At 40.1% G+C, this 27,090-nt stretch overlaps 1 protein-coding gene across 10 annotated transcripts in view; it reads right to left on the minus strand.

Annotated features, from left to right (window-relative positions):
- The window catches only part of PHF21A (PHD finger protein 21A), a 199,848-nt gene that overhangs the window by 9,135 nt on the left and 163,623 nt on the right, over positions 1-27,090 (minus strand). For all 10 annotated transcript variants that reach the window (XM_081241372.1, XM_081241377.1, XM_081241380.1 and 7 more), the window contains 5 exons: positions 16,258-16,356; positions 13,056-13,107; positions 12,215-12,294; positions 11,684-11,744; positions 8,929-9,092 (listed from right to left, as the gene is read on the minus strand). In XM_081241372.1, the coding sequence (XP_081097498.1) occupies positions 8,929-9,092; positions 11,684-11,744; positions 12,215-12,294; positions 13,056-13,107; positions 16,258-16,356 (456 nt within the window). The remainder of the gene's footprint in view (positions 1-8,928; positions 9,093-11,683; positions 11,745-12,214; positions 12,295-13,055; positions 13,108-16,257; positions 16,357-27,090) is intronic.

A 27,090-nucleotide genomic window follows, 5' to 3' on the forward strand; every position in this document is an offset into this window, starting at 1 on the left:
AGCAGATCTATTTAAAATTTGGACAGAACACATTAAAAAAAAATGAGGTATTAAAGAGGTGTTTTTCAGTAAGTCAATCCGTGGCCTGTTCTCTAAACAGGATTAACGCTGCTGATAAGGACACCAGGGAAGGGAAGACTGAAGGGTCAGGCCAGAGGTTAACTAACAAGGCAGCACCTCAACTTGGAGTAGACCCCCGCCTTTTCACTTCCAATGTGTTGTTTTAGAATTCTAGGCTATTCTGACAGAAGGCCTAATACAGAAATTTTGCACAAGAAGCAATGATACAGAAAGCGATGCCCAGTTCTTCCTTTCTATGATAGAACCCTTCAACCACGATTGCTGAAAGGAACATATCTTCCCAGACCTACTATTTCTATCCAAAGGAAAGGAAAGGAACTATCTGGCAGTATCTACATATCTAGGGTATCTGGCGGCCTAGAAAACTGGCTGCAAAAGGTTGTAAGCTACATCAAAGTGTGGATGGATGTTAATCTTTTTTAGTAAGACAGTGTTACCTCTGGGCAGTCAAAAAAAGAGATACTTAGTACACGTGTAAAAATACTACATAAGAATGCAGCCTAACAGTGTAACTTCAAGGCATGGAAAGATGTTAAAGTTTCATCCCTAGATTAACTGTGACTTTCTTCTTAAAATCAGCCTGAGGGTGGCTCTCCTCTAGAGACCTAGTCTTTCTTGAACCTTCGCCCCATGTTGTAAGTCTGCATCTTTAATAAGTTTATAATAATTTTATGGCTTCAGAAACTCTTTTACACGAACCACAGGTAAAATTATCACTGATGAAGTAAATGAGACAAACCGGACATCTTATTCCAAATACCTATCTTATTTGTTGGGTAAAGAGTTCTGCTCACTTCCCTTTGCTCCAGAGTAAGGAGAACATCAGGAAGTGGAAGGTGAAGAGTACATAAAATAAAGGTTAAATAATTTCTTTCAAGTTCCTAAAGGAAAGAAAACTTCTATCCTATTTACATATCCTGTAGCAGCAGTTCATAATCTTTTCAGTGTCAGAACCCCTTAGTAACTCTTAAAATTACTAACGACCTCAAAGTGCTTTGGCTTATGTGAGTTGTATCTATTGCTATTTATCGTACTAGAAGTTTTAAAACTTTTTTATTTTGAAATAAATAACAGAACCACAGGAAGTTACAAAAATCATGTATTGAAGAATGTTAAAATCCAAGAACACACAAGGGCACATTCCGTTAGCCCTCAGAGCACTATATATCACCACTTATCATGTAGTACCTGGAAAACTCCACTGTCCTACTTTTGAGAGAATGAGTATGAAAATGGCAAAGAATATTTTGGTATTATCATGAAAATATTTTTGATTTTATATTTTGATTGATATTATATTTTAAAATACATAAAAATATATTTTATATTTTGACCCCCTGTAAGAGTCTCAGTATCATACCCAGACCACAGATTGAGAACTACTGCCCACAGAAATGAATATAAAATGCCAAGATATGTATTTCATCCACGCAGAATTGGTTCTTTGCTTAAAGAGAGCAGAGGAAGTCCCACAGAGTTGCTGCACCAGGTCCAAAGGGTTATTAGGCTTTGGTGATGGACCAAATTACTACCATAAACCAAATAGTAAGTTGAATGATGGCTGACCCACGATCCTCTGCTAGGAGCTAAGGATGTATGTTTTTTGGAAACACCCTGGCTGTATCAATTGCAACTTCATCATCTGCTAAACAAATTTTATAACTGTGTCAACATATCTTCCCTTCTCATAAAAATGATGATAGTGGCAACAAGATACATCCTAAAGATTAGTGACTGGCTGGGTCTTATATTACCAACTCCTTCTAGATGGTTACTGATCCCCAGGAAATGCCTGCCTCTCAACTGTGATTGTTTAATTAATATTGCTGGCGCTTATGCCACCCAGCAGCAAACACAGAGCCCTGTGTGTTGATTTAAATCACTGCCACTGTTGGGACACTGTAAAAGTAGAAGTCAATTATCTTTAAAGAAAATCCATTCCACTAGGTTTAATCGAGAAAGTTCTCAACATATTTAATGGTTTTAGAAAAGCTTTCTTTTACCTTTTGATTCCTGAAAAGAACAAAGTTTCCATTTTAAGATGAAACCTGGCAAAAGCATTTAGTTTGTGATTTGATCTGAGTGGATCCTTTGGGTTCAGTCTCTCAAAGAAAATCATAAACCTCCTCAGCCAAAAGTCACAAAAAAGAAAAACAACATTCTTTAGGAAAGATACTCACTTGCAGACCCACAATCATCTGTCCCCCAGCATCTGTGCATCACCTTGCAAAGGATCCCTACCAAGAAGCCATGAGCTGGCAATACCTTGGCAATGCTTCAACTGAGGAAAACGGAGATAATCTTTGGTGCAAACAAAGTTTCTGACAGGGACTCCCGGTGCTCATTAACAGGACAGGTGGAAAACCTGTGTCCATCACTAATGCCAAAAACCAATGCTGAATCTTGAGAGCAAGACTGGGTCTGTAGCTACTAGCTATTGTCCAAGGAAGGAAACCTGCCCGAGAACTCTTCTATGACCCTCGTCCTCCAAAGATGACACTTCCTTTGTTGTTTCTGGAACTGTAACTCAGGATGTGCATACGGTATTCTTTTGCTCTTTGGAGATGGGTAGACCTAATTATTAAGTACTAAGAAGCTTCAAGTTCAAGGGATTTTTACCTGAAGATGATCCTAAAGACAAGCTCTGTAATTCACAGAAGAACTGGGATGTGCACAAAATGAAACTCTTGGTTTCCCTCCTCAAACCTGCTCATCTTCCAGTAAATGGCAGCTTCATCCTTTCAGTTGTTTAGGCCAAAACCTTTGGCTATTCTGTTTTTCTCACATCCCCTTATCTAATCCTGCTGGCTCTTCAAAATATATGCAGACCCGATGAGTTTTCTCCATCTCTACTTCTGCCATTCAATCAGACCAAGCCATCATGAGCTCTTCCCAGGATGACTGCAACAGCCTCCTAACTGGTCTTCCTGCTCCCATCCTATCCTCCCCACAGTCTCTTCTCCATTGTCAGACACAGTGATCACTCTAAAATCCAAGCCAATTTTGCAAATGCCTTAAAAATAATAAATGCACAGGATAGATCATACCTTGGGTCACAAATCAAGCCTTGGTAAATTTAAGAAAATTGAAATCGTATCAAGTATCTTTTCCGACCACAAGCTATGAGACTAGATATCAATTACAGGGAAAAAACTGTAAAAAACACAAACACATGGAGGCTAAACAATACACTACTAAATAACCAAGAGATCACTGAAGAAATCAAAGAGGAAATCAAAAAATACCTACAAACAAATGACAATGAAAACACGACGGCCCAAAACCTATGTGATGCAGCAAAAGCAGTTCTAAGAGGGAAGCTTATAGCAATACAATCCTACCTCAAGAAACGTCTCAAATAAACAACCTAACCTTACACGTAAAGCAATTAAGAGAAAGAAGAACAAAAAAACCCCAAAGTTAGCAGAAGGAAAGAAATCATAAAGATCAGAGCAGAAATAAATGAAAAAGAAATGAAGAAAACAATAGCAAAGATCAATAAAAGTAAAAGCTGGTTATTTGAGAAGATAAACAAAATTGATAAACCATTAGCCAGACTCATCAAGAAAAAAAGGGAGAAGACTCAAATCAACAGAGTTAGAAATGAAAAAGGAGAAGGCACAACTGACACTGCAGAAATACAAAGGATCATGAGAGATTACTACAAGCAACTCTATGCCAATAAAATGGGACAACCTGGAAGAAATGGACAAATTCTTAGAAAAGTACAACCTTCCGAGACTGAATCAGGAAGAAAGAGAAAATATAAACAGACCAATCACCAGCACAGAAATTGAAACTGGGATTAAAAATCTTCCAACAGACAAAAGTCCAGGACCAGATGGCTTCACAGGAGAATTCTATCAAATATTTAGAGAAGAGCTAACACCTATCCTTCGCAAACTCTTCCAAAATATAGCAGAGGGAGGAACACTCCTAAACTCATTCTATGAGGCCACCATCACCCTGATACCAAAACCAGACAATGATGTCACAAACAAAGAAAACTACAGGCCAGTATCAGTGATGAACATAGATGCAAAAATCCTCAACAAAATACTAGCAAACAGAATCCAACAGCACATTAAGAGGATCATACACCATGATCAAGTGGGGTTTATCCCAGGGATGCAAGGATTCTTCAATATATGCAAATCAATCAATGTGATAAATCATATTAACAAATTGAAGGATAAAAACCATATGATCATCTCAATAGATACAGAAGAAGCTTTCGACAAAATTCAACACCCATTTAGGATAAAAACGCTCCAGAAAGTAGGCATAGAGGGAACTTACGTCAACATAATAAAGGCCATATACGACAAACCCACAGCCAACATCATTCTCAGTGGTGAAAAACTGAAACCATTTCCATTAAGCTCAGGAATAAGACAAGGTTGCCCACTCTCACCACTATTATTCAACATAGTTTTGGAAGTTTTAGCCACAGCAATCAGAGAAGAAAAAGAAATAAAAGGAATACAAATTGGAAAAAAAGAAGTAAAACTGTCACTGTTTGCAGATGACATGATACTATGCACAGAGAATCCTAAAGATGCTACCAGAAAACTACTAGAGCTAATCAATGAATTTGGTAAAGTAGCAGGATACAAAATTAATGCACAGAAATCTCTTGCATTCCTATACACTAATGATGAAAAATCTGAAAGAGAAATTAAGGAAACACTCCCATTTACCACTGTAACAAAAAGAATAAAATACCTAAGAATAAACCTACCTAAGGAGACAAAGGACCTGTATGCAGAAAACTATGAGACACTGATGAAAGAACTTAAAGATGATACAAACAGATGGAGAGATATACCATGTTCTTGGACTGGAAGAATCAACATTGTGGAAATGACTATACTACCCAAAGCAACCTATAGATTCAATGCAATCCCTATCAAACTACCAATGGCATTTTTCACAGAATTAGAACAAAAAGTTTCACAATTTGTATGGAAACACGAAAGACCCCAAATAGCCAAAGCAATCTTGAGAAAGAAAAACAGAGCTGGAGGAATCAGGCTCCTGGACTTCAGACTATACTACAAAGCTACAGTAATCAAGACAGTATGGTACTGGCACAAAAACAGAAATGTAGATCAATGGAACAGGATAGAAAGCCCAGAGATAAACCCATGTACCTATGGTCACCTTATCTTTGATAAAGGAGGCAAGAATATACAATGGAGAAAAGACAGCCTCTTCAATAAGTGGTGCTGGGAAAACTGGACAGCTACATGTAAAAGAATGAAATTAGAACACTCCCTAACACCATACACAAAAATAAACTCAAAATGGATTAAAGACCTAAATGTAAGGCCAGACACTAGCAAACTCTTAGAGGAAAACATAGGCAGAACACTCTATGACATAAATCACAGCAAGATCCTTTTTGACCCACCTCCTAGAGAAAGGGAAATAAAAACGAACAAAAAAAACCAAATGGGACCTGATGAAACTTCAAAGCTTTTGCACAGCAAAGGAAACCATAAACAAGATGAAAAGACAACCCTCAGAATGGGAGAAAATATTTGCAAATGAAGCAGTTGACAAAGGATTAATCTCCAAAATATATAAACAGCTCATGCAGCTCAATATCAAAAACACAAACAACCCAATCCAAAAATGGGCAGAAGACCTAAACAGACATTTCTCCAAAGAAGATATACAGATTGCCAACAAACACATGAAAGGATGCTCAACATCACTAATCATTAGAGAAATGCAAATGAAAACTACAACGAGGTATCACCTCACACCGGTCAGAATGGCCATCATCAAAAAGTCTACAAACTACAAATGCTGGAGAGGGTGTGGAGAAAAGGGAACCCTCTTGCACTGTTGGTGGGAATGTAAACTGATACAGCCACTATGGAGAACAGTATGGAGGTTCCTTAAAAAACTAAAAAGAGGGGCTTCCCTGGTGGCACAGTGGTTGAGAATCTGCCTGCTAATGCAGGGGACACAGGTTCGAGCCCTGGTCTGGGAGGATCCCACATGCCGCGGAGCAACTAGGCCCGTGAGCCACAACTACTGAGCCTGCACGTCTGGAGCCTGTGCTCCGCAACAAGAGAGGCCACGATAGTGAGAGGCCCACGCACCACCATGAAGAGTGGCCCCCGCTTGCCACAACTAGAGAAAGCCCTCGCACAGAAATGAAGACGCAACACAGCAAAAATAAATATAAATTAATTAATAAACTCCTACCCCCAACATCTTCTTTTAAAAAAAAAAAAAAAGAAAAGAAACTAAAAAGAGGACTACCATACGACCCAGCAATCCCACTTCTGGGCATATACCCTGAGAAAAACCGCAATTCAAAAAGAGTCATGTACCACAGTGTTCACTGCAGCACTATTTACAATAGCAAGGACATGGAAGCAACCTAAGTGTCGATCGACAGATGAATGGATAAAGAAGATGTGGCACAAATATACAATGAATATTACTCAGCCATAAAAAGAAACGAAATTGAGTTATTTGTAGTGAGGTGGATGGACGTAGAGTCTGTCATACAGAGTGAAGTAAGTCAGAAAGAGAAAAACAAATACTGTGTGCTAACACATATATATGGAATCTAAAAAAAAAAAGGTTCTGAAGAACCTAGGGGCAGGACAGGAATAAAGACGCAGACATAAGAGAATGGACTTGAGGACATGGGGAGGGGGAAGGGTAAGCTGGGACGAAGTGAGAGAGTGACATGGACATATATACACTACCAAATGTAAAATAGATAGCTAGTGGGAAGCAGCTGCATCTCACAGGGAGATCAGCTCCGTGCTTTGTGACCACCTAGAGGCGTGGGATAGGGAGGGTGGGAGGGAGATGCAAGAGGGAGGGGATATGGGGATATATGTATAAGTACAGCTGATTCACTTTGTTATACAGCAGAAACTAACACACCATTGTAAGGCAATTATACTCCGATAAAGATGTTAAAAAAAATAATAAATGCAGGCAAGAACCTTCAAAGGCTGCTAAAACCACTGAGTAAGTTTGCTGGGGAACTGGATATTTTTATAGACTTGACACTATCTTCACCTAAGGAAAGAGGCATCTTTACGAGTAGAGATATTTGATGGAGTCTATCTTAAGAGATGAAAGCTAGTATCACCAACAATGGGACAGATGGACAACATGTGCCTCTTGTGATGCACTGAGAATCAGTGCATCATCAGGTATTTAGTGCTCCTACAAAAATGCATACCCTGAATCTATTCTTGAGGAAACAATCAGATCATCCAAATGGAGGGACACTCTATACAGCAACTGGCCTATCTTTTAAAAAAATGTCAGTGTCACGAAGGACAAAGAGAGGCTGAGAAACTGTTCCAGAGTAAGGAGACTAAAGACAAAAGACCATAAAAATTAATGTCAAGAGTGATCTTGGATTGGATCCTGGAGCAGAAAAAACAAAGTGCCACTAAGGCATTTATTGAGATAATTGGAGAAATCTGAAGATGGGCTGTATACTATAAAAATAATGTTTTGTCGTATTAAATTTCCTCAATTTGATAACTGTATTGTGGCTACGTCAGAGAGTATATTTGTTTTTAGGAGATATACACCGCAGTATTTTGGGTGAAGATTCATGATGTCTTCAACTTCTTAACTAGATCAGCAAAACAAGTGTGTGGTGGTGGGAAGTGGCATTATGTGGCGAAATTGTAACAATCGGTGAATCTAGGAGGAGGGTATATATTCCTTCCTGTGTTGTTGTTGCATCTTTTCTGTAGGTTTGGAAATTTTCAAAATGAAAAGTGAAAAGTAACGTCACTCCTCTACTTAAAACCCTGGAGCATCTCCCATCTCACTCAGAGTAAAAGCTACAAGGCCCTGCGAGACGGCCCCTGCCCTCCGAGGTCTCCTCTCCCACTGCTCCTGCCTGCCCACTAAGCCCTTCTTCTCTACGCCATATACACTTCCTCCATCGAGCGGGGCTTCTGCACTGCTGTTCCCTCTGCGTGGAATGCTCTTCCCCACCCCAGATACTCCAACATACTCCATTGCCACCAGAGAGGCTGTCTCTTACCACTCTTCATAAAACAGCAACCTCCCACGGTAACTCCTTATGCCCCTGATTCTGTGTCAAGTTGTTTTTCACAGCACTTATCATGACCTGACATTTAAATGTTCATTTGCTTATCACCTGCCTCTGGCCGTGCAATACAAGCTCCCTGAGGGCAGGGAGCTGGTTCTGTTCCCTGTTCTGTCCCCAGTCTCAAGAACAGTGCATGCTCAGCAGAGCAGTGCTCAGTATTCGTTGAGTGAATTCACCGCTCTGTAAGCACTCATTTAAAAACAAAGGGCACTAGTTTGCACTCTTGCAGCCTCTGGGGGAAGAGCTACTAAGCATCTGATGCTTTTTTCAAGAGCCTGTTTCTGACCAATTCTGATGAATAAAGTTGCTTTTCGGAAAAGTTGTCTTGAATTTTACTTGAAGCACGAAACACGGACTGCTAGGCGAATGTACACCTTTGTTCATTATCCCCACCCCCCAAAACTGACGACAGACACCTGCACACCTCTCAATCATACGACCTGACTTCCCCACCCCATCCCCCTTCCTGAGAACTCCTTCACCGCAGATAAATTCCAAACTCTGTAAACCCTGACTGAGCCTCCTAATGTGGTATTTAATATGATTCTCAAGGACACGGCAGGACCTGGGACCCCAGCAGAAAGCTGCCTTACGTGGCACACAGTGTCCTGTAGGGATTACTGCTGTTCCAGGGTTAGTCAAGGAGATGCAACTGGTAAGGAGACAACATATGATAACGGTTTCCCCGATTTAAGCTCTGAGAAAAGAGAGTGAGCTTTTCCCAAGTTACTTACGTCTGTGGAGGTGGGGCTGGGCAGGGACACAGGCTGAACAGGTGCAGGGAAAGTGAATGTGGTCTCTGTCTTTTCATTTTCAGGGGAGTCAGGATGACTGGATGGGGGGGATGTTGGGGTTAGGGCTCCAAACCCCAGCACTGCATTGTATTTTGGAGGACGACCTACAGACCGAGAAAAGGGAACAAAAGGGAAAAAAGGGGGAGGGAAAGAAAGGGGGAAAAATGATCTTACATACCTTTGGCCAGTGTTCCTCATTGGCTAGCATGGAAAAGGAAGTGAGGTAGCAGAGAGAAGGTTAATACAACAGTCCCAGAGAGAGGAAAAGAAGCAAAGATTTAAATGTCATTCGAAACAAATGCATGAGTGTCGAAGGGAGGATAAGAGAGCCTCAGAGAATGACAGGAGATACTGGGTTATGTTAAAGGTCTTCGCCTTAGGCAGATTACAGAGACATTCCTCAACTATTACAATTTGAGATTTCTAATGGGAGAACAAGATATCAAAGCCCAACAGGAGCCAAGGCCAGGGAGAAGAATTTATTTTCTTTTTCCATATCTTTTACACATCGTTTCCTAAGGTTCTTCTGCAATCGTTATTCTTACAATAATATTAATGATTCTCAGTTCCCACAAACAGATTTGCTGAGGATCTCTGCTTTTCCTCTTCTCTCCTGCCCACATTTTGGTTACTTCATTGCTTGTGAGGGTAGAGAAAGGCAAAGGGAGGAGGCAAAATTCAAGTTAACTATTCTTACCCCTTCTGGCAGAGCTAGGAAGACATATGTTCTGGGAGTAGCTGGAACCTAAGAGCTAAAAAGACCTTCTGGGCTTAACAGTGAATTTAAGTAAGTCTGGACTCAGATACCCTTCCCAGTTGATCAAAAATCATCTCCCTGCTTTCCATCACAAACATTCCAGTGAACTACATGTCTTAGAACTGGGGTGTTCCAAAGTCTCAGGAAAAGCCCTGTGATCAGCAACAGCTACCAGAGAGAGCTGATTTGAGCAGAAGCATTTTGAATCAAACCTCATGGCTACAGAGAATCTACAAATGGGCCCTAATGGGTGTGGGAAGTCCAGGTCAACCACTCTTGCCTTATGATATATCTAAGTCAGCGTCCTTGTCCTCTAAGGGCCAAAGGTCATAGCTTCTAAGCTGTAAGTGATCAAAAGTGTATGCCCAGCACACCACAGGCAAAAAAGAGCCGGAGAGGTACACAACTGCCTACGAGCACTGGTGGATGGTACGTGGGATCATGACTTTGCCAACAGTTATAATTTATATTAGAATTATGCACAAGAGTCATGATTCTGTCAGATATTACACAAACATTACCTATCTGTGTTAAACCGGCACTGGGTGCAGTACAAAGACAGATCGTACTGGTTTGTCTTTTCTAGGGTATTTAGTGCTGCTAGAAGGGAAAGTGGAAGATAAATGCTCTTTGTTTACCCACAGAAGGCACGTCCTAGGCATTGTGAATGCAGGCTTTCATCCTCTGACCTTGGCAAGAGATGCCAAGGTCTTTCTGGCTCATTTAACCCCTATCCTCTCAGCAGATACTGCCCAGTAGCAGGCCAATTAACTGTGGCTTCTGGCTGGGGGCTCCTTTCTGAGAACTGTGTTAGAGGTCACTAAAACAACCCGAAACAAAATAAAACAACAAAAAATAACCCATGACACTGGTTACTGTGGCCCAGGAATCAATATGAAACAATGACTTAGGGATTCCCATCTAAATATGTTTTGGCTTCTTGAAGGAGTGGCTGATGAAACACTAGCGTGGGTGTGCTATCTCTCTGAGGGGAAGAGATGGTAACCACTGTACCACGGTACAGTGGTATCCCTGCCTAAGGCAGACAAAGGGTCGGGATGACCTCCTAAGCTTCCAATGGCTCTGAGATTGCTGTGCATACACAAAAATTAGCATGCTACTCCACTCACTCTGCAACCTTTCTAGCCTGGAACTGTAATTCAAGGACACATTACCATGTGGAGAAAAGGACCTTGGGGTGTATTACTGACATCAAAGAATCACTTCAGAGCCTTGTTATAAGCTCAAACTCTGAGCTATTAAGACCTATTTAGACCTGCATGGTGAAGGCAGCTGCTGCCCAGAGAGTGAGGTGGAATGCCCGCCCTGGAAGGTCTGAAATTGGGGGATGGAGCTCTTTAGGAATTTCTGCTTTGGGAAGCCTGTTTTGACAGTGATGTTTTCTTCTTTAGTTGCAGGTGCTCTCTTCTCATAGATTCAAAATTCTCAGTGTGGCTACCTCTCTCCTTCCTGCAAAGTCTGCAGCTCACAGAAGCTTAAGAGTCGTGCTCTGTCTTCACTGGCGTCAGGACAACTTAGACACTACTAAGAACACCTTGGCAACACCAGTGCTCTGTTGTGCTCAATGATGCTAAAATGCTCCCTTTTACAGGGTGTTCTGTTCATTGTGCTATTCATCAACAGCCTGAGGGGCCTGGGGCAGAAACCCTGCAATAAGCCATTTCCCTCAGCCAGCTTTGCCAGAATCCCAGGAAGGGGAGTTTTGATTCAGTATACAGAACTCTAATAAGAAATCTCACTCTCTTTTCCCCCCATTCTCAGAGAACAACAACAAAACTATATTCAAGGGATACAGGAGTTAGGTTCTAGGACAACGGGAGGAAGGAGGCTCTAGGACAACGGGAGGAGGGAGGGAAAAGAAACACAACACAGAAAGCAAAAGCAACAGCAAGGGAAAGATACAAAAAAGGTACTCACCTCTCTTCCGGGTCCCAGGATGCATTGTACTGTTCAGGTACGTGACTGCACTCTTCTTACGCTTTCGGGATTGAAGAAAGAAAGGTGACTGGTTGAATAGCATGGTTACTACTAATACCGGTACAAGCCAAAGACCAAGCACAGCATGCCCGTCAACATGCCAACTAGTTAGTGCTAGTCACCCAAAGGTCTCAGTGATAACTGGATTTATCATATGTACTTGGCTCTGAAAGAATATTCCAGAGAGGTATGTCTCTGCTTCAGAAGAAAGTTGTGTTCAGATGACAGGATGAGTTAAATGTTTAAGGTAGGTTTGTATCTACTTAAACTTCAGGAAAAAAACAAAGGGGAAAATAGTGAATAATAAAAATGACATAATGTTATCGGCCAGAGAAAAATCCATCATTTTACAAAGCTGGCCAAGTACAATCAGGGTACTGCTCTTAAGCAGGTTTTCAGATGGGAGGTGCTGAACGAGTCATAAATAAAACTGAAAACGTGAGGGAATGGCCAAGTGCTGGCCAGGAGTACCTCTGGCTCAAAGACCGCGCCGCTGTACACCGGGTTTGCTGTTGTTCTTCTTTTCCGTTCTTGCCGCTTGCTTTGGATTTCTTGGGAAAGCAAAAGGTCTGGATTAGAAGAAAGGTATGGAGAACCCCCCAAACTTAACTTCATTGTTTGCTAATTGGTTTTCCCATGACAAGTTAGAAACGAGAGGAAGTCTCTTGGTTTCACTGCAGCCTCAGCAAAGGGGAAGCACGCTGCTGGGAGCAAATATGGAGGACCATCCACTCTCACCTCTTGGAAAGCAAGGCCATGCTGTCCTACAGTGTGGCTCTCTGTGATTGAGAGCTTAACAGTAGACAACACTTGTAAAAGTGTCCTGATTTATTTTTAGATCACTGTAATATAGGTGTGGATGAACTTTATCCACAGACCTAGATTGAGTAATCATAGTTCACCATTCTTGAATTAAATCACTAGGACAGGTATAGCTTTGCAACTATTCTTAAGATTCCAATAATCTAGAGTGACTGAAAAATACAGACAAAGACTTGTCAGAGGGGCATTTGCTACTTTATGCTGCCAGGAAAAAAAAAAAAGTTTCTCTAAGTGAACGGAAGTCACCTTAATCCAGGCAACTAGGGAGCTTCCCCAGGACAGTAGTGTGGATAAATAATGATAGGAAGGAGAGGGGCTGAACATTAGATAGAAGGAAGGTAAGTTTACTCCCCCAAAAAAAGAGACCATACTGGTTGAATCATACTCTGTTTGTGTTCCAATTTTCAATTCTAATGATAAATCAAACACCATTTTCAAGAACAAAGCTCTGGGCCAGAAGCAAGGTAGCGCCATGAATATCTTCTCTTACCTTCTAGATGGTCATGTGTTACCAACCCTAGAGACACCATGAAGGCAAGTTTCTGTGCCAGAGAAACAAAAGAAGAATATACTTCAGTGTGGGTTCTCGCAAAGTCAGCTGCGTGTTCCTAGTTAGACTCCTGGGGAAAGCCAGCCCAATGGCTGGTGGCTGAAAGGAAGCCGGGTCCAGGTGAACAAGGAGTGGGCACCCTCCACTCTTAGCAGCTATGGAGCCGCTCTGGAAGCTTTCTGATCTTACAGGGATCAAAAGAGAAGGACTGGGGCCTATATCTTCCACCTTCTCAATGGCAGAAATCAGTATCTTGAATGACCTAAGTTTTTTTCCAGAAAAATTTTCAAGGAGGGAAGAGGACTTCACACTGAAGAAATACACAGAGGGTTACAAACAGCCTCCCATACAAGCTCCAAATTCTAAGTACTTCATTTTTCTTACCAGGTCAGGGGTTCTTATATTTTTACTACCACTGATTGGACAATAACTCAAAGCTAAATGAGTTTTAGGAATGACAGCAGGTGGTTCTGCTTAATACTATGATTTTTCAATCAACCATGGACCTACAAATTATAGAGTGCTTTCTCTCTGACCACCACTCTCAGGGCTCCATCAGAAGCTAGACTGATCAGAACACTGTACTCCAAAGCTGAAACGTTAGATGCTTAAAAATGGAGAGAGCAACAGATTGATGACTATTTTGCTCTTTGGTTGCATGTGGTCTGGAAAGTATGCCTTTATTTTCTGCTGTACCACTGCACGCAGCTGCTAAATATGCCAAATAATGTATCACCCATTTCTCTCAGTGATGAATAAGAAACATCACTAGTTGTTAGGAGACATTAATCCTGCAGAATTATTTATATCATAATTTGGTCTTTGAAAATCCTGACATTTTACCCTCAACTTTAAATATCATGATATTCTGGCCTGAAGTGATAGGTTCAAGCTATTCGAGGTACTGAGTGTTTTATAAAGATAACCTTGAACAAGCCACTTGAGAACACAGAAATGTCCTTTACTGGTATCCGCAGAGTCCTGAAGAAATGTTTTAATTTTATTTCTTATTTCAGAAACTAGGGTGGGCACTTATCCTCCCGACAGCCAGAGTACTTCAGTGATGAAAAGCAGTCTTGGACGTGCTGCCCATTTTCTACATTGCATACATTTTGTGGTTGCCAATTAACTATATTCCTAATTTTCATTATTCCTTCAAAACTTAAGATTAGAAGGCTGTCTACCAACTGTTCTCTGTTAATAAAGCAGTGTGTGAACTGACATTCAGATGCACCTTCTTTTAATCAAGTAACAGCATCCTTCTTGGCCACTCACACCCAACTTATCTTTGCCAGTCTAGATTAAGCTCATAAAAGAATTATTAAATGGGGGCTTCCCTGGTGGCGCAGTGGTTGACAGTCCGCCTGCCGATGCAGGGGACATGGGTTTGTGCCCCGGTCCGGGAAGATCCCACGTGCCACGGAGCGGCTGGGCCCGTGAGCCATGGCCGCTGAGCCTGCGCGTCTGGACCCTGTACTCCGCGATGGGAGAGGCCACAGCATTGAGAGGCCCGCGTACCGCCAAAAAAAAAAAAAAAAGAATTATTAAATGGAAAAAAAATCTCTTCTGAAGAACAGATTTTCAGTGATAAATAGAATAAAAAGCTGTCAAGAACTTTTGCCTTATCTATGTATCACACACATGCCAATAACTAATTTATTCCCTTTATGGCAGTGATTCTGTCCAATTAGAAATACGTGTTATTCCACATGATGCTACTTGCTTGCCCACACTGTGCCACTGACATAAGATATCCTTTAGTTTCTTGTTTTTTTAAAATAAATTTATTTATTTATTTTTGGCTGCATTAGGTTTTTGTTGCTGCGCGCGGGCTTTCTCTAGTTGCGCCGAGCGGGGGCTACTCTTTACTACGGTGCACGGGCTTTTCATTGCGGTGGCTTCTCTTGTTGAGGAGCACGGGCTCTAGGTGAGCGGGCTTCAGTAGTTGTGGCACGTGGGCTCAGCAGTTGTGGCTCGTGGGCTCTAGAGCACAGGCTCAGTAGCTATGGCACACAGGCTTAGTTGCTCCACGGCATCTGGCATCTTCCCGGACCAGGGCTTGAACCCGTGTCCCCTGCATTGGCAGGAGGATTCTTAACCATTGTGCCACCAGGGAAGTCCTCTTTTAGTTTCTTTTGATAAGGAAATGTCGCTAATAGCCTGCTCTGTTTTTCCCTGTCCAAGCCTAATACTTGTCATTAATTTTGCAGATTATTTTATAAGTTTCTCAGCAATATGCATGACTAGGACTTCTTTTAGGTTCAAGTTTTGGTCTCTTCTTTAAAGACAAATTAAAAATTAATTCATTTCATATCAGGAAGTATTATAATTTGTACTTGCTTTAGAAAAACCTGAACTGGCTTAATAAATCACTGCTTCAAAAAGATGACATGAAGCTTTGATGGCTTTATGCCACTATTTGACATGGTTTCATTACAAAGAATGCACCAAGGATAGAAGGAAATGGATTGCTGGTCTAATAAAATCCAACTATCATATATTCATCATCATATTACCTGTCCACATTTTTCTTTTATAGCTGCTTGTACAAAAGTATCAAAACTAAAAAATCTCTTACCTAAGGACATACAAATTTACATCGTATATTTGTACCAGTTTTGTTTGCTGTTTAAGTTTATAATTCTATCCTAAGTTGTAGTACAGATGCTAGTATTTTCATCCCTACTTTTATCCTTCAATGAACTACTTTTGAGCTACTGATTCATCTGGGATTTGGGGATCTAATGCAATACAATAGTAATAACAAAAATGCACATGTAACAACTGTTATCGATAACACAGATAGACCTTAACTGAGTGAACTGGACATCTTATAAATGTTGGCTGAGACAAACAAAACATAATGATCATTAGGAATGCAGTGGGATACCTGGGGCAATGGTCATGAATCACACAAGTCTAATGTGACATATGTATGAAAGGTCTGTTTGCCAGCTCATGAACACTCAAGACCACACTCTTAATCTGTCCCAGGCCAACCTGATTTGGCAATAACATTACTGAATAGTGAGAAAGCACAAGACAAGGATATCAAGTGATTCAGAGAGCAAGTGTCCCTCATGATGCATGTGAATAAGTCACATCACATAGACTGAGCCACGCCTTGGAGGGCTGGGCCTACCTGAGGGTTCTCCTCCCGTTTTGGTTTGGGTGCAGTAGGTGGAGTGACGGTGCGGCTCTCCGTTTGTTTCTCATCTGTTTCTGTGTGGGATTTAACTGTCTAGAAGAAGAAAATTAAATGAAACTTCAGAATTCACTTTTTTATTAAAAGAATAAAAGCAAACATAGTTTGACTGTTGCCAACAAGAAAGAAAAGAACATACTCAAATTGGAAACATATTAATAAAGGAGATAATATGGACTTCATTTTAGAAGGGGGAAAAAGTAAAATGGAAGGCCCCAGTTGAAATGATTAAATTGCATAACTAGAATAGCTATGAATCTATAAATACAATAGTCTATTTCAATGTAGTTTAGGATGCAGGGGTAGTTTCCCAGAAGTAAGTCCATTCTTGTTACATATGGGTCAAGCTCTAGTTCACAGCATGCTTAGCATCTGAATGATGTCCAAAAAAATCTTACATACACACTTTTCTATTTCAGAACAATTCCAATCACAATCTAAGAGAGGTTGCAGAACTATCCTTACTTGGGATATTTAAAACCTGCCTATATCATCCATTAGACGAGAGATGCAGTTGCCAAGGAAAGGCCATCTTGTAAAAGGCTGCCATCCTGATTACGGCCAAGCTCATCTTCCAGATGCGTCCATTCAAACAAAAGAAACACCAGTAGCATTACCATCTTCAGACATAAATGGCAGCTAGCAAACTAGCAGACTGGGTTTGCATTACTATTCTTATCTTGAACCAATGGCTAATTCATTTTATGAAACCCTCTGTAAATACTGAAACGATATTAGAACAGTGGATATAAAACTATAAACATAAACCTAATTTACATTTTCAAAATTAAAAACCATGCAGAAAAGGATTATAAGAGACTACTACAAACAACTATATGCCAATAAAATGGACAACCATGAAGAAATGAACAAATTCTTGGAAAGGTACAATTTTCCAAGACTGAACCAGGAAGAATTAGAAAATATAAACAAATCAATCACAAGTAATGAAATTGAAACCATAATTAAAAATCTTCCAACAAACAAAATCCAGGACCAGATGGCTTCACACAGGTGAATTCTATGAAACATTAAGAGAAGAGCTAACATCGATCCTTCTCAAACTCTTCCAAAAAACTGCAGAGGGAGAAACACTTCCAAATTCATTCTACGAAGCCACCATCACCCTGATACTAAAACCAGAAAAAGAGATCACAAAAAAAGAAAATTACAGACCAATATCACTGATGAACCTAGATGCAAAAATCCTGAACACAATTATTAGCAAACAGAATCCAACAGCACATGAGAAGGATCATACACCATGATCAAGTGGGATTTATCCCAGGGATGCAAGGATTCTTCAATATATGCAGATCAATCAATGTGATACACCACATTAACAAATTAAGGAATAAAAACCATATGATCATCTCAACAGATGCAGAAAAAGCTTTTGACAAAATTCAACACCCATTTATGATAAAAACACTCCAGAAAATGGGCATAGAGGGAAGCTACCTCAACATAATAAAGGCCATATACGACAAACCCACAGCAAGCATCAGACTCAATGGTGAAAAAGTGAAAGCATTTCCACTAAGATCAGGAACAAGACAAGGATGTCTGATCACTCTCATCACTCTTATTCAACATAGTTTTGGAAGTCCTAGCCACAGCAATCAGAGAAGAAAAAGAAATAAAAGGAATACAAATTGGAAAAAAAGAAGTAAAACTGTCACTGTTTGCAGATGACATGATACTATACATAGAGAATCCTAAAGATGCCACCAGAAAACTACTAGAACTAATCAATGAATTTGGTAAGGTTGCAGGATACAAAATTAATGCACAGATATCTCTGGCATTCCTATACACCAACAATGAAAAATCTGAAAGAGAAATTAAGGAAACACTCCCATTTACCACTGCAACAAAAAGAATAAAATACCTAGGAATAAACCTGCCTAAGGAGGTGAAAGACTTGCATTTGCAAAACTATAAAACACTGATGAAAGAAATCAAAGATGACATAAACAGGTGGAGAAATATACCATGTTCTTGGATTGGAAGAATCAATATTGTGAAAATGACTGTACTACCCAAAGCAATCTACAGAGTCAATGCAATCCCTATCAAACTACCAAAGGCATTCTTCACAGAATTAAAACAAAAAATCTTACAATTCATATGGCAACACAAAAGACCCCGAATAGCCAAAGCAATCTTGAGAAAGAAAAAAGGAGTTGGAGGAATCAGGCACTCTGACTTCAGACTATACCACATAGCTACAGTAATCAATACAGTATGGTACTGGCACAAAAACAGAAATATAGATCAATGATACAGGATAGAATGCCCAGAGATAAGCCCATGCACATATGGGCACCTAATTTACGACAAAGGAGGCAAGAACATATAATGGAGAAAAGACAGCCTCTTCAATAAGTGGTGCTGGGAAAACTGGACAGCTACGTGTAAAAGAATGAAATTAGAACACTACCTAACACCATACACAAAAATAAACTCCAAATGGAATAAAGACTTAAATGTAAGTCAAACACTGTAAAACTTTTAGAGGAAAACATAGGAAGAACACTCTTTGACATAAACCACAGCGAGATCTTTTTTGACCCACCTCCTAGAGTAACAGAAATAAAAACAAAAATAAACAAATGGGACTTAAAAGCTTTTGCACAGCAAAGGAAACCATAAACAAGACAAAAAGACAACCCTCAAAATGGGAGAAAATATTTTCAAATGGAATAACAGACAAAAGATTAATCTCCAAAAGATACAAACAGCTCATGGAGCTCAATATCAAAAAAATAAACAATCCAGTTAAAAAAAGGGCAGAAGACCTAAACAGACATTTCACCAAGGAAGACATACAGATGGCAAAGAGGCACATGAAAAGATGCTCAACATCGCTAATTATTAGAGAAATGCAAATCAAAACTACAATGAGGTATCACCTCACGCTCTCAGAATGGCCATTATCAAAAAAGCTAGAAACAATAAGTGCTGGCAAGGGTGTGGTGAAAAGGGAACCCTCTTACACTGTTGGTGGGAATGAAAATTGATATAACCACTATAGAAAACAGTATGGAGGTTCCTTCAAAACTAAAAATAGAACTACCATATGACCCAGCAATCCCACTACTGGGAAACCATAATTCAAAAAGAAACATTCACCACAATGTTCACTGCAGCACTATTTACAATAGCCAGGACATGGAAGCAACCTAAATGTCCATCGACAGATGAACAGATAAAGAAGATGTGGCACATATATACAATGGAATATTACTCAGCCATAAAAAGAAATGAAATTGAGTTATCTATAGTGAGGTGGATGGACCCAGAGTCTGTCATACAGAATGAAGTAAGTCAGAAAGAGAAAAACAAATACCGTATGCTAACACATATATATGGAATCTAAAAAAAAAAAAAAATTGGTTCTGATGAACCTAGCTGCAGGGCAGGAATAAAGAGGCAGACATAGAGAATGGACTCGAGGACCTGGGGTGGGAGGGGAAAGCTGGGGGGAAGTGAGAGTCGCATCGACATATACACACGACCGAGTGTAAAACAGTTGGCTGGTGGGAAGCAGCCGCATAGCACAGGGAGATCGGCTCGGTGCTTTGCGATGACCTAGAGGGGTGGGATAGGGAGGGTGGGAGAGACGCTCAAGAGGGAGGGGATATGGGGACATGTGTATGCATATGGCTGACTCACTTTGTTGTACAACAGAAACTAACACAGTATTGTGAAGCAATTATACTCCAATAAAGATCTATTAAAAAAAAACACAATGCAGATGCAAATGGTCTTTTTGTATGGCAACAAGTGATTAAATAAATGAGAGTGAAACTGTGTGATTATTGATGAGTAGGAGCCAAATGAAAGACTGGTTCTACAAACAGGATATCAAAATTCTCAGAAATCATTATGTTGTGAAATATTTTACTAGATCTGAAAAACTAACATAATCACAAAGATTTTTCACTTTATTTCTTGGCCATGTCCATATTTTCCTTCTGCTTCTCATATTATTTACTTTAGGAAAGTGTTAAGTATCTGTCTTATCAATACTGTGGCAACCACTGTCCTGGGGCATAAACGCTACCTTGTATTTTTTTTCTCATCAGGGTCCTATCATATTTCCACCTCTAGACTATATAAGCTACTTGAGAGCAGGATTGTTCTACACACTTTTGCACCCCTTTGTGCCCAGCACAGGGCCTCACCGTAGAGCAGGTATGCTGTAAAGAGACGTTGATCTTCTGAGTGGGGAGTATGACCTACCAGAAGAATCACTTGCTTTCCTCTCTCTCTCACACACGTTTTTTTTATTAACCAAAAAGGACACATTTCCCCCATAAAACAAACCACCAAACACACCTTCAAAGGAACACAATGGGAGGGCTTCCCTGGTGGCGCAGTGGTTGAGAGTCCGCCTGCCAATGCAGGGGACACAGGTTCGTGCCCTGGTCCGGGAAGATCCCACATGCCGCGGAGCAACTAAGCCTGTGTGCCGCAACTACTGAACCTGCGCTCTACAGCCCGCGAGCCACAGCTACAGAGTCCGCGTGCCACAACTTCTAAAGCCCGAGTTCCTAGAGCCCGTGCTCCACAACAAGAGAAGCCACCGCAATGAGAAGACTGTGCACCGCAATGAAGAGTAACCACCGCTCGCCAAAACTAGAGAAAGACTGCACGCAGCAACGAAGACCCAACACAGCCAAAAATAAAATACATTTAAAAAACAAAAAAAACCCCAAAAATGTATTTAAAATAAAGCAGAACTCCTTAAAAAAAAAAAAAAAAGATAAAGCAATCGAAACAATGGGGAGGTGTCTTTCTCTCATGGACCTTCCGCTCCAGGGGAAGCCAGCTGCCATGCTGCGAACAGCGCTATGGAGGGGCCCATGAGGTGAGGAACTGAACCTCCTGCCACCAGCCAGGGAGAAGTGAGGACTGCTGACAACCATGTGACTGAGTTTGGACGTGAATTATCCAGCCCCGGTTGAGCCCTGAGATGACTGCAGTCCTGACCAACTAGTTTGAATGCACATTTGTGAGGGACCTTGAGCCAGGACCACTGAGCTAAGATGCAACCCGATTCCTGACCTCGAAAACTGTGTGGGATAATAAATGTTTGTTGTTTTAAGCTACTTAAAACAAACCAAAAACATTGGGGTTTGACATCACAGAAATGGCAGGACAGGGAGTTTTAGAATCAGTCCTTTCACTAAAGCAAATATTAAGCTGGCAGAAACTGACAGAATCAACTTTTTACAACTCTGGAATCTAATAAAAAACTAAGAATACCGGGGGGGGGGGGCACTTACTGAAGAAACAGGCTGCTAAATTTTATTAAGAAAGCATTTTTCCTTACCTACCAACAAATCCATCCCTTAGTTCAACAGAAGCTGTGGAGATGGTAATCTGTGTTCCTGGTGGGGTTTGCTGAACCTCATTTTCAACTTGTGGCTGTGTATTCTGACCTGTCCGGTAATCCCCTAAGGACTGGTGCAGGCTGACCCTTGTTTGCCCACCCAAGGCTGGAGTGGCTTTCCAGGTGCCATCTGATGAAAGCATCTAAAGACATATGTTACCTGTAGTTACCTGGTGCAAAGGATGGTAGGTGGAGTATGCAGCAGACAGACGGAAAGGTCTAGGAAGAAGGAGGCTGAGGAGGAAGATCCTTGGAGGAGTAAGGGCTTTAAAGGGCTATCACGTGTACTGGGGAACCCCAAGTGCACTGAGCATTCCTAGGGCTAGATGCATACTCAGAAAAGAACTGAGAAAACCCTAAGCTTGTACCTCTGGCTGATCTTTGAGCTCTGTCCAAGAAAGAGGTGAAGTCTAAGACACAGTTACAGGTGGCCTGGCTTAGCATTGAAGGAATGCCCCCTGCTCAAAGCCAATCTGCAAAGACCAAGAAAGGGTTTTCTGTTTTTGTTTTAATTTACTTATTATTACCTTTTTCTTCTTTTTGGCTCCAGTTGTTTAAGTAAATCTAATAGGACAAAAATTTCAATAACCACACATGACAAGAAATAGTATTTGCAAAAATAGTTTAGAAAAGGCACTAAACAAACAACTGCAGCCTCAACAATCAACAGCAGTAAACCCTGGGGTAGGAGGAGAACTGGGGTAGCAGTCAACTGTCTTAAATATGCTAAAAGAGCTAAAAGAAACCAGGGACAAAGAACTAAAAAAAATCCAGAAGAACAATGTCTCACCAAAAAGAAAATGTTAATAAAGACATAGAAATTATTTAAAAGAACCAAATAGAAATCTGGAGCTGAAAAATACAATAGCTGGAATGATAAATTCACTGAAGGGGTTCAGGAAAAAGAAAGAATCAGTGAACCTGAAGATAGGATAACTGAAATTTCCAGTCTAAGGAGCAGACAGAAAAAAGAATGTAGAAAAAGTACAGAGCCTAAGAAACCTGCGAGACATTGTCGAGCATACCAACATATGCATTATAGACTCCCAGGGGGAAAGGAGAGACAGAAAGAAGCAGAAATATTTGAAGAAATAACAGCTGTAAACTTCCCAAATTTGATGAAATTTATGAATCTACAGGCATACCTCATTTAATTTATTTATCACACTTCACTTTATTGTACTTTGCAGATACTGCATTTTTTACAAACTGAAGGTATGTGGCAACGCTGTCTCTGTGTCAAGTTTTGGTAATTCTCACAATATTTCGAACATTTTCATTATTATCATACTTGTTATGGTGATCTGTGATCAGTGATCTCACTGCAAAAAGATTATAATGTGATAAAGGCTCAGATGATGGTGAGCATTTTTTAGCAATAAAGTATTTTAAAATTAAGGTATATACATTGTTTTTTTGACATAATGCTATTGCACACTCAGTAGACTACAGTATAGTGTAAACATAACTTTGATATGCACTGAGAAACCAGAAAATTCATGTGACTACCTTTATCTGCTTTATTGTGGTGGTGTGGAACTGAATCCACAATATCTCCAAGGTATGCCTGTACACATCCAAGAAGCTCAGTGACCTCCAAGTAGGATAAACTCAAAGAGACTCTTACTGAAACACATTATAATCACACTGTCAAAAGCCAAAGAGAGAATCTTAAAAGCAGCAAAAGGAAAATGATGCATCACATGTAAGGGTCCTCAGTAAGATTAACAGTCAATTTCTCATCAGAACCAGAGACCAGAAGGCAGTGGGATGACACATTTAAAGTGCTGAGGGGGCTTCCCTGCCGGTCCAGTGGTTAAGACTCCACACTTCCACTGCAGGGGGCACAGGTTCCATCCCTGGTCAGGGAACTAAGATCCTGCATGCTGTGTGGCACAGCCAAAATAAATAAATACACAATTGAAGTTCTGACAGAACAAAGGCTATTAACCGAGAACTCCATTTCCTGCAAAAAGCAAAGGGAGTTCACTGCAAGTAGACCTGTCCTAAAAGAACTCCCTTTAGAGTTCTTCAGGTTAAATAAAAAGACCCTAGACAGTAACTTGAAGCCAAACAAGAAAAAAAAAACTCCAATAAAGGTAACTACATAGATTAATATAAAATCCAGTATTACTGTATCTTTGATTTTTAACTTTTCTTTTTGCTTCCTATATGATTTAAAAGAGAAATGCATGAAAAAATTATTAGTATGTATTAGTGGCCACACAATACATAAAGATGCAATGTGAGACCGTAACAACATAAAAGGGGGCGGGCCAGAGCTGTATAGGAGCGTATAGATTTTGTATACTATAGATTATACTATAGATTGTATACTATAGATTGTATATATAGATTTTGTATACTACTGAAGCTAAGCTGGGATCGAATCAAATTACATTGTTAAAAATTTATGAATGTTACCTATAGCCCCCATGGTAACCATTAAGAAAATAACTAAAATATACAGAAAAGGAAATGAGGAGAGCATCAAAAAAGTACATACACTAGTGTAAAAAAAAAAAAAACACACATGAAAGATGGCAGTATTGGAGGAACTGGGGTCCAAAAAAGACATAAGACATGTAGAAAACAAAGAGCAAAATGGCACAAATCCTTGCCTATCAGTAATCACTTTAAATGTAACTGGATTAAATTCACCAATTAAACAACAGAGAGTGGCAGAATGGATTAAGGAAACAAGATCCGGGACTTCCCTGGTGGCGCATTGGTTAAGAATCTGCCTGCCAATGTAGGGGACATGGGTTTGAGCCTTGGCCTGGGAAGATCCCACATGCTGCGGAGCAACTAAGCCTGTGTGCCACAACTACTGAGCCTGCGCTCTAGAGTCTGCGAGCCACAACTACTGAAGCCTGCGCGCCTAGAGCCCATGCTCCGCAACAAGAGAAGCCACCGCAACGAGAAGCCTGCGTGCCACAATGAAGAGTAGCACCCCCTCGCCACAACAAGAGAAAAGCCCACACACAGCAACAAAGATCCAACACAGCAATAAATAAATAAATAAATAAATGTTTTTTTTTAAAAAAAACACACAAGATCCAACAATATGCTATCTACAAGAGATATATTTTAGAGCCAAAGACACAAAAAGGTATCCATCAAAGGATGGAAAAAGATACTGCACACAAATAGTAACCAAAATAGTACAGAGATGGCTATGCTAATACCAGACAAAATTCACTGTAGGTCAAAAACCATTACAGGAGACAAAAAAGGTCATTATATATTGATAAAAGAGTCAATTTATCAAAAAGATATGACAATTTCAAATATATATGCACCAAACAACAGAGTCTCAAAATATATGATGCATATACTGACAGAATTGAGGGGAGAAATAAACAGTTCTATAATAATAATTAAAGACTTTAATACCTCACTTTAAATAACGGAAAGGACACGTAGAAAGAAGATCAATAAGGAAACAGAGGACTTAAACAACACTATAAACCAACTAGACCTAAGAGACATAAAGAACAGCCTACTCGACAACAACAGAATACACATTCTTCTCAAGTACACATGAAACATTCTTCAGGATAGACCATATTTTAGGCCACAAAACAAATCCTAATAAATTTTAAAAGACTGAAGTTATATGAAGTATTTTTTCTGATGACAACAGAAAGAAGCTAGAAGTCAATATAAAGGAATACCAGAAAAATTTTAAGTATGTAGAAATTAAACAACATACTTTTATTTGGCTGTGCCGGGTCTTAGTTGTGGCATACGGGATCTTTGTTGTGGCACGCGGGATCCTTTTTTCTTTAGTTGCAGCATTCGGGACCTTTACCTGCAGCATGTGAACCTTTAGTTGCAGCATGTGGGATCTAGTTCCCCGACCAAGGATCAAACCCGAGCCCCCTGCACTGGGAGCATGGAGTCTTAGCCACTGGACCACAAGGGAAGTCCCTAAAAAACATACTTTTAAGCAACCAGTGGAACAAAGAAGAAATCACTAGGGAAATTTTCTATCTCCCTGAAGAATGAAAATGAAAATAAACATACCAGAACTGATGAGATGCAGTGAAAGCACTGGTCAGAGGGAAATGTAAAGTTGTAATAGTCTGTACATAAAAAATAAGAAAGCATTCAAATCTAAACGCTTATAACCTAAATAACCTAAATTTACAGCTTAAGGAACTAGAAAAGAAGAACTAAACACAGAGCTAGCAGAAGGCAGGAAATAATAAAAATGAGAGCGGAGATAAATGAATTGGAGAATAGAAAAACAACAGAATTAATGAAACCAAAAGTTGATTCTTTGAAAAGATCAACAAAATTGAGAAACCTTTAATGAGACAAAATAAGGAAAAAAGAGAGAAGACACAAATAACGAAAATCAGAAATAAAAGTGGGGACATTACTACCAATCTTATAGAAATAAAAAGGATTATAAGAGAATACACTGAACAGCTGTACACCAACAGGTTGCCAAGGGGGACGGAATTGGGGAAGGGATGGAGTGAGAGACTGGGGTTAGCAGATGTAAGCTTTTATATATAGAATGGATAAACAACAAGGTCCCACTGTATAGCACAGAGAACTATATTCAATATCCTATGATAAACCATAATGGAAAAGAATATAAAAAGGAATGCATATACATGTATAACTGAAGCACTTTGCTGTACAGCAGTAATTAACACAATACTGTAAGTCAACGATACTTCAATTAAAAAAATAATCAGATAACATAGATGAAATGGATAAATTCTTATAAACATACAAATTACCAAACTGACTCAAGAAGAAACAGAAAATGTCAACAGACCTATAACAACTAAAGAGACTGAAACAGTAATCAAAATGCTCTCAAGGGCTTCCCTGGTGGCACAGTGGTTGAGAGTCCGCCTGCCGATGCAGGGGACATGGGTTCGTGCCCTGGTCCGGGAAGATCCCACATGCCGCGGAGCAGCTAGGCCCGTGAGCCATGGCCACTGAGCCTGCGCGTCCGGAGCCTGTGCTCCGCAACGGGAGAGGCCACAACAGTGAGAGGCCCTCATACCACACAAAAAAAATCCTCTCAAAAAACAAAAGTTCAGGACCAGACAGCTTCTCTGGTGAATTCTACCAAACAGTTAAAGAATTAACACCAATCCTTCTCAAACTTTTCCAAAAAACAGAAGAGCAGAAAACACTTTCTAACTCATTCTATGAGGCCAGCACTATCCTGATACCAAAGCCAGACAAAGACACCACAATAATAGAAAATTACAGACCAGTATCTGTCATGAATATAGATGCAGAAGTCCTCAGTAAAATACTAGCAAACTGAATCCAACAGCATATTAAAAGGATGATACACAATGACAATGTGGAACTTATCCTAGGAATGGAAGATATTT

This window comes from Mesoplodon bidens (genome assembly GCF_964165515.1).
Source record: "Mesoplodon bidens genome assembly, chromosome: 7".
Lineage (NCBI taxonomy): Eukaryota > Metazoa > Chordata > Mammalia > Artiodactyla > Ziphiidae > Mesoplodon > Mesoplodon bidens.